Below are 9,373 nucleotides of genomic sequence, written 5' to 3'. Positions count from 1 at the left end.
TGCCCAGGAGGGAAGGGATAAAAGCCAGCTGAGAGTTTTCCTCGCGGGCAGAGTGGTCTTTTGTCTTCACTCTGACCCTATTTGCAAATATATCCTTTGTGTTACTAACAATGTGTGCCTGAGGAATTATTATTCGTGAGCCTCCAAAAAAACGAACCGCGATTTTCATATCAATTGCACCCACTATATATAGGAATTCAGAAGAAGTACCATGGAGCACGTAAGGCCATGGACAGGTGTTATATTTGTAGCAAGCAAGCCCTTTTATTGCGGCAAAAAGTGAGGTACAGTCATGCAAGTGGTTTGTCTCAGAAAAATGTAAGTCCATGACAAAACGTTAACTCATTCTTCCAGCAATTTTCTCAGCAGCATGATTTTCCAGAGCCACAGGTAATATCTGTATGATTACATGCAGCACCACAGGACATACCTTGGCACCCCTTTTTTCTCCCACAGCTCCAGGGAGGGAATCTGCCCACTCAGAGGTTTGCAGGTCACCACAGTCTCACTGCTCAGCTGTGTCGTGAACAGGATGAAACCCTTGTTGCTCAGAGAAACTGGCAGCCTCTTGCAGGTTGATTATCCAACTGAATCACATTGCCAGCACCCACTGGGTAGCCAGGAACAGTGGCAGTGCATCTCCCAGTATGGATTTACCTACTCTGAACTGGTTGCCAAACCAGAGAAAGCATGCCCAGAACCTCAGTTCTGTCCCCACATGGTAGCACATGGTGTTGTGCACCAGCTCACATGCTGGAGCTGAATGAGCTGTCTGAAGTGGTGGCAGGCCTTGCCTGTGCTGACCAGAGTACAGCACGTACTGGAGCTGCCTGAATCTTAGGATGCCAGCAGCAGGGGTTTATTATGGCCAGGAAGTAAAGTTGTTAAGCCTTTGGCCGTGGAAGCTGTGCAGGCAAAATATGTCTCTACATTCCCAGGATCAGTCTATGTGCTTGGAAAGGGAGGAGGCTGTGGAAGGTCCCTGGTAGTTTTGGGTCCTCAGGCAGCCAATCAGCTCTTTCCTCTGCACTCATCTGTCCTCAGGAACTGCCAGACATATGCTCCCAGAAAGCACACTAGGATTACTGTGTGCTAGCCTGCTGGCTGCAGAGCACCAGAGGGACATGCCTTTACCGTGCTCTCTGGCATTCTGGAGATCTGAGGTGCCTGCACACAAAGAGAAAGGCTGCTCTGATATACTGCAATCTGAGTGTGTGGGAGCAGACTTGATTAATTGACTCTGTTGCAGCATGGAAATTACTGCACTGTAGCAGGATCCCGTGCCTCATGTATCAGCGTCTGCATGCTTTAAAGTGGTGCTTTATCTAAAGCTTGTTCAATGAGCTACAGTTCATTTAGTTCGTTTGACTTTGGATTTCTCATTAAAAGGTAATAAATAATGAACTGAAATAAATTAATGGTTTTGAATTCCCATGTCCGCAAATATCTTGTTCTGAATGACAAACTATAGACTACAGTTATTGCACACAAATATAATTTATTCATCCATTAAACTAATCTTAACTGTGAACCAGAAATTCGCTTTTTACAAACACTGCATGAAAACATTTAGTTATATGTTCGTGAAAAGCAAATAATAATAGAGATTAAGAGGCTGCATTGAAATCCAATAGAGCTCTTTGCAGTTTGTTTGATTTACATAAATCAATCATTTGTATCACTATAAAAAAGTGATGCACAGGTTTGTAGTGAATCTAATCATAAGACTATATAGTTCTGTATGCACATCAGATCAGCATATTCTTTATTATTTAATAAGATATAAAAATAATTATTCTGGAAAATTTCTCTGGTGCACAGAAATTCCAGTGATTGGCGCTCTTCAAAAGTCAGAAAAAGTAAAATAAAAATGCTCTTTTTTTTTTTAATTGCTGATTTTACATATTTTAAATCAATTTTAAAAATCAATCAGTTGCTGATTACACTTATAGTAAAAATGACATCACAATTAATATTCCGATGGTTTTATTAACAAGTATAATACATATATATTGTATATGGCATATTGTATGAGGCCTGTACAGTACAAATTTATGTTCACAGTTTGACATGACAAAATGTCATTACTGAGTTCCCATTGGACTACCAAAGTAGAAACAGTGAAAGTACATTAAACATTCACATCTTTAGTAAGAAAGATTACCAAAATGTCTCAGTATTTGCAAGTTATAGTAATGCATGCTAGAAACCTTTAATTACCCAGTCTTATTAGCTTATAAAATATATTACATTCTATTAAAAAATTTCTGCATAGTTTATACAAGTATTAAAGTAAATGTAATATCCCTGCTATATTTGCAGGTGATATTTTAAGAGATGCTAAGCAGAAAGATTATTTTGACCCTCTAACATTTGAAGTACATAAATAGCAGAAAAGTGCTAATATCTGTAAAACATATTGAAAGTTGTTGTAGCCCTCTTGATACATGTAAAATTCTTTGTAATTATTTTTCTTTACAGAAAGGATTTGCATTCATCTACAAGTTGCTAACCTTGACAGAGACAAAAACAGAGACAAAAGCAGACAACATATTCAGACAAGCTTGTGGCATTAGAGAGGTCACTACAGAACTACAGTGTATATTTAAATAAAACCACATTGCTGAAATACCTGTTGAACTCCGAAGGATTGTCTCGGAAATAAGTAATCCATTATAATTATGTTTAATGGTGAATACAGGTACAATATTCTCAAGTTACATACTATACAGTGCAATAATGCTAGTAAACCAGGATTTATTTTAAATATACACGTAACTCTAATGCAGGATTAGTTTTGCAGATTTTACATCTGATCCTGCATCCATGTAGGTAGACGAGGGCAGGACTGGCTTGTTTTCTTTTTAGTCATTTCCTTAGTTTCATCCATATATTTTCAAAGTAGCCCTCAAACCAAATTCATTAAAAACAGTTAATGCCCCATTTAAGATGTAGATTCACATTTTAAAATGAAGGAAAAAACATCTTACTTGTTTGCAATCTTTTTTGACTTCTTACAAAATGACACCACATACATAAAGAGAAAAATCCTACAAAGATATCTGTAGGAACTTAAGATTTTTATTTAATGCTTAAATTTAAACTGTTCTTGTTAAATGTCTTATATCATTGAGTATGTAGCCAAGGTATTTGAAATTATATTGCATCTCTGCTCCTATCCCCACTGTTCATCTTAAACACTTTTAAAAATGGAAGGTAAATAGATTAATAAATGAACATGGTTAGTAAGCTAAATGTTGGGGATAAAAATGCTCTGTTGGAGTAGTCCTAACATCAAAGAAATTGTTCAAGCAGGTCATTTGGACCCAGTTCTGTACTTAGAAAACCATGCAACTATTTAAAGAAAATCTTTATGAAAGAAAAAAAAAAAGAAAGAAGGAAAAGAAACTAGCAGCACTAAAAATAAATGTTATTTTCAAAAATCCAAAATGTGATGTGTTTAAAATTACATTGAAAGCAGAAATGGAAATAAAATGCTTGTCACCTGCCTTGTCCACTATATGATTTTTTTTTATTCCCAGGATACCAAATTTGTTGGTACACTTGTATTATACAATATATTAAGGGAACAGACTAAGAACCTGCACCCGTGGGAGTTGCATAAAATGATCCACTATCAAAGCTAATGAGAATTTCACAGATATTAAGTTCTAGGGTAGTGTCCAGTTCTAATTCTTCTATGGCACAGTTGCCAAAAAACCCCCAAACAATGCTGGCTTATACTAATTCTCCATCCAGGAAGGTTTTGGCTACTTTAGTAACAGATCAGTGTACTGACAGAAAACAGAATTGTCTGTATTTACCTGCAAGATGCATGGGTTTTTGTGGGTGGTAGCTTTTAATTGGACCAACTTTCTAGTATCACAGTAGTCTTCCTTGGGACTTTGGAGAGAAACAGGCATGGCAGAGCTGAACAGATCTGCTATGCAAAAGGTAAGTAAGTAGCTATTTAGCTCTGCTGTACTTGATTCTCTTTTGGGGATCCAAGAAAGAGTAGCGATACCTGCAAGCTTATCTAAATCTATCCCAAATCAGTTTACTGGCCCACCCACAAAAATTCCTGCTTCTCTCATTTTTTGGACCATCACAACTGCAGCATCATTTCAACACTACTATATTTACCTGACAGTTCTAATGGATAAAGGGCTAGATTTCTATCTTGTTTCATAAGTGTAAAACTGGCATAGCTTCATCTTATTCCAAAACAGATAGTTCAGATCAACGTTCATATAACATAGCAGAATATGGTCTTAATCCCTTAGACAGAGTTTACACAAACTTTCAAGATCTGCTATGAAAACTGCCATTACCCACTTGCAGGTCTTGAATATAAAACAAAACAGCATCACAAAAGGACAAGATATTCCTTAGATAAAATGCACAAGGATTTCTATACTTCAGTATTCAAGTGTTAGTTGTAGAACACATACAATACTACCTATTTTATGGCAGAAGCATTTCTTTACACAGTAAGTGAAACTATTCCTAATTAATCTTTAGACACCTGTAGGTTTTATTTTATTCTTTCACTTACCCCTAAAAGGTCTGTGAATAGGTCGACCTGCATTGCAGACCTTCCCCTCCAGTTTCACTGGCAGATGGGATGTCAGCAAGAGGGGTTCTTCTACCTCTTTTGGAGAAGCCATACTGCCAAGGAAGCAGAGGTAGACTCCACGCACACAAACTCCTGGATCGGCAGCATACTCCAGTGTATCTTTGGAGTCCATGGTGTTTAGGGACTTCAGCAACACCTGCTGTTTAGGATCTCAATTTTTGTTCCATAGAAGGCAACGTATAGCAGCAACTTGACCAGACTGATCTCTTGGAGAATACAATGAGTATTTTCTTTGCTAGTAGGTTTTTCCATGTAAAGAGGAAAATTGAGAATACTTTTTTCAAATTTCAGGGAATTAACAAAAATGTTGTGGTTCTGGAATATTTTAGTTTAGAGAAATATATCCTGCTTTCTTTTGGTGGCCCACAGTCTGCCAACTAACATAGAAAAATTCTTTTTAATTCTGGTTAATACATTCCAAGGACTGAAGTATGTTTAGCATCACATTGGGTAATTTTAATTCAGGATATTCTATTATATTATGAACATATGTATTCATCTGTTTTTTTCTCGTTAACTTCAGAATCAAGACTTAATGATGTAATATGTTAATGTTATATTTACATCTTTATCTAGCCATCTTAAAAAAGATAAGATCTACTAAAAAGTAACTTTAAAATGGTTTTATCAGGCATATCCTTACCACCTAAGTCATTACTCAGTTTTCTCAATGGAGGTGCATATAGGATACCATTTTGTCTTAAAAATCTTGTGAACTACTTTTAAATAGTATACAGTGTATCAAAACTGGCACTCACTTCCCATAATGTTATGGTTTGGAGCATTTTGATATGGCAATTACTGCTTTTGGCATACAATACAAAACGTTTGAGGAAAGGAAATGTTGGAGAGTGACTAGAAAGCAAGATGCCTATAATGGCTGAAATGAGGTGTGGTAGACCTCTATGAAAGTCATGTAATGCTATGCTACAGATGAATATATTGTGTACCATCCATACAGCTACATATAAAACAGAGATACAGTAGGCTCATCTACATGTACACTATACTACAGAGTTGACTAATCAGCTCTACAGTAAAGCGTCACCATCTACATATGTGGCACTATTAGGTGACAGTAAACTAATTAACTTTGTTGTAGGATGCAACTCTTGCCCGACACAAGTACTATTCTACAGCAGAGTTATTTAGTGCATCAATTCACATGTCGATGGTGATGGGTTGGCTGGGGCATGAGGGTACTACAGTACAGGGCTGCCTGCTGGCTAGCCCCACACTGTAGCACTTGTGCCCCAGCCAGCTTCTCTGCAGCACATTGGGCTGAGGCGCAGCACCTCTGGGCTGGCAGGCTGACCTTCTGAGCCCCCTGCTGGCTGAGGCTGTGCCACCCTGCCTCAATGTGCTCTTGGGCACATGTGAAAACGCTGCACCTGGGAGTAATAAACTCTGGCACAAACTGTGCTGGAGGTTATTCAAGCACATTAGGAGCATGTGTAGATGTGCCCAGCATCACGCAAGGTCTTCACCTGCTGAATCTGCCAAGGCATTATGCAATACAAACAGAATACAGACATACAACACAGTACTCAGTATGTGTCTGCTGGGTCTAAATGAATTTTACCACTTAAACTTTCATGATTTAAAAAGAATATATTGCTTAGCTCTTTCACTCTTGAGGCAGAGGGGATTTCTATATCAAAGAGGTGCCTTTCTAAAAGTGTTTTGTTAAACAGGATGGTGTAACCAACAATGTTGGAAAACTCTATTCATTGCATTGTTGAGCATACAAAGAGAGTATTTTTTACAGGACATAAATAAAGTCTCTGGCAAGGATTAGCAATCTGGATACTGAATAGCATTTACTAGTTTATCAATATATGCTGGTTGATTATATGAAGAAACCAATGAAGTTCCCTTATTCACAAAGGAATACATTAAACATACTGTCTGGAGAAAGGGTTTGCTTAGCATCCCCCAGAGGAAAAAAAAAAGTGTTCACATTCTTTAGGTCTGACCCGTGGCAAGAACATAGAAGGGTTAGAGAACATTTATTACTGACCATATGGAAGTTTTTAATGGTATAAACTCAGAGATTCAGACCAGCTGAATCCAAATTAAAAATGCACATGTAAAAAAAGAAAGTGTGATGGGAGTCAGAGGACCAAAGACATTCAGACTAACATGTGACGTTTCCTGTGAAGGGCAAGATGGTCGGAACGTGAGAAGCTACGGTCACAGTCTGGGCATTGAAAAGGCTTGATTCCAGTATGTTTACGGAAATGCCTTGTTAGTTCATCAGAACGAGCAAACTTCCACGTGCATCCTTCCCAGGTACATTTGTATGGCTTTTCACCTAGGAAAGGAAACAGAAACTGGGATTTAAAGAATGAAGTAAGCGATCATAGATAAAATGTCAGAGCGCTTAAGAAGGTTAACACAAACACTTCAGTTCTTTTACACATACGGATCTACTCAAATCATGATTTTGCATTTTTTGCAGAAACTGCAATTTGAGGCAGGTTCTGTGAAAAGCAGCGTTCCTTATGCCAGAAAACACCCCCTCACCCAACTTACTGAAAATAAAATGCTAGTTCCCCAGTGGGAGCTAGCAGTTTTCACAGCCCCTGGCACAAAGAAAGGGAGCTGAGGTGGCAGCTGCTCCTTCCTCTGCTGACTGGTGGAGAGGGCTGCCTGTCATGCAGACCTGCTTCTCTCTGCCAATCAGTTGTGAGGGGCAGAACTGCATGAATGGCAGCCCTTTTGGCCAATCAGTGGTGAGAGGCAAGGTACCTGAAGGGCAGCACTCTTGGACAACCAGTGGCAAGGGGCAGAGCCATTGCCATGGCCCTTCGGTCAACCAGCGGTGTTGGGGGATCTTGCCGCAAACAGCCATGAAAATGGCAGTGCACACTAGGATAGGTCTACAAAATCACCTGCCTGCCTCCTCAATTTCAGTAGGTCTTTATTTATGCAATAAGATGCATCTTTTCTTGTCCATTAAAACCCCAGCTAGTCCTTTTCCATTTACTCAGTGACGTATCTAGCTAATGCACATTGCACACTTACGTGTCTTGTGAATTTCTAAATGCCTGAAGTTAACAGAACAGAAAAAAAATTCATTGACAGCTTGCTTATATTACAGTCACCTTGGTCTTTTCTTTCCTGACCTTGCCATTGGTGTCTTACAACTACTTTTGTCTGGCCTTAACCTAAGGTCCCTCTACTGCAAATACTTAAGTTTAATTTTAAATACTAAAGACTATGAGACCACTTATGCACATTAAGTCAACTTGTGAGTAAGTAGTAGGATTGAGACATTACTCTGAGTTCTCTGGACTATGATAACAGCTAGTACAATAGGGTACTGCAGCCTCATAGTTATTAACGACAGTGATAATGCTGCTGCCTTAAGTAGATCCAATTTTAACTCTTTCCTTCAATAATTAAGTTAATCTATGTACTTCTGTCTTCATAATTAACTTCTAAATCAAGCTTATTTTCATTTACGCTAAAGACCCAATTATTCTGCCAATGGTATAAACGGCCAGAGTGCAAATGAGAATTAGACCTTCTATCTTATCGAAATGTGTCTTATTGCTACGTAAACATCCAAGACAAGCCCAGCAAGTGTCCCACAGCATATCTTCACTATGCTGGCTTTGACTAAGCATAGCGACACTTTTTAAATAGTATGTTAGAAAGCAGTATGCAGAAAAAATCTGACCAGTGTTTTTCTGTGTCTGAATGCATAAATCTTTTTAGAGATTTCATACTTGGCATCCAGTTTGGAGTTTTGACAGAGAAGCTACTCCCATGGAAACTTATGAGCCAAAATCTAGTAGTGTTGTAAGCGGTGAGCAGGGATCCAGGTTTTCCGTTTATCATGGAAAAACACGATAAAACGTGGATTTTCTCACTTTAAGGAGAAAAATGTGGGAAATGGCAGGTTTCCCTTGCAGGCTGTTAGACTTCCAGGCTGCAAGGGGCTGGGGGAATGGGAGGAGTGCAATCAGGCCGGGGACGCAATGTGCATATGCGCATGCACACTTGCACACGGCAGCCAGGCAGCATGAGAGCAGCTCGCTGCAGGTAAATTGGGGGGGGAAGGGGTTGAGGCCCCCATAGGGAGTGGGGGAGTTGGGCAGGGCTGGGGCTGCTGCCCAGCTTGGGGCCCGGTGCTGGAATGCATGGCTGCAGGGTCCAGGTGGGGAGTGGGATGGAGCCGCAGGCCGTTCATTTGGAAGGCAGTGGGGAAGCTGGTTCCCTACTGCTGCGTGCACTCCCCGTGGGGGAAGGTGCAGCAGCACATCCAGGGAGGCATGGGGAGGAGATGCGGGGGCACTCTGTGCACTCCTAAGGCAGAAGCATGGGGGTCATGTGCCCAAGATTTGTGTGCAGGGTGGGGGCGGATACAGGCTGCCTGCTGCAGGCTCAGGGCTGCCTGCCCTGCTGCCCACCCCCTTGGGGCCTCTGCAGTGCCGTAGGCAGGACCCGGTGCGGCAGGACAGAGTGGGATGGTGAGGCTCGGTGCTGTCACCAGGAGCCCCGTACTGCCATGGCAAGGTGCCCTCTACCTGCACAGCAGTACCGAGGTGCACAACCCCACACTGCCACCACCACTGCTACCAGGTGAGTAGGGGCACCTTTCCATGGTGGTGAGGGGCTCCCGGTGGTGGCACCGAGCCTTCCTGACCCACCCTGCTCTGCCCTACCACACCAGGTCCCACCTGGTTGGCCAGACCCCCAGGGAGAGGGCAGCAGGGTGGGCAGCCCTGA

General features: G+C 40.8%; 1 protein-coding gene across 2 annotated transcripts in view; it reads right to left on the bottom strand.

Moving 5' to 3' along the window:
• Positions 1-1,973: 1,973 nt before the first annotated feature.
• Positions 1,974-9,373, bottom strand: part of KLF3 (Kruppel like factor 3) — a 44,730-nt gene continuing 37,330 nt past the window's right edge. For both annotated transcript variants that reach the window (XM_019553182.1, XM_019553183.1), the window contains exon 7: positions 1,974-6,950. In XM_019553182.1, coding sequence (XP_019408727.1) covers positions 6,769-6,950 — 182 coding nt within the window. In that variant the 3' untranslated portion in view covers positions 1,974-6,768. The remainder of the gene's footprint in view (positions 6,951-9,373) is intronic.

Source organism: Crocodylus porosus, unplaced genomic scaffold (assembly GCF_001723895.1).
Source record: "Crocodylus porosus isolate Cpor-Errol unplaced genomic scaffold, CroPor_comp1, whole genome shotgun sequence".
Taxonomy (NCBI): domain Eukaryota; kingdom Metazoa; phylum Chordata; order Crocodylia; family Crocodylidae; genus Crocodylus; species Crocodylus porosus.
Note: the sequence above shows the minus strand (reverse complement) of the source record. Positions and strands in the feature narration are given on the sequence as shown.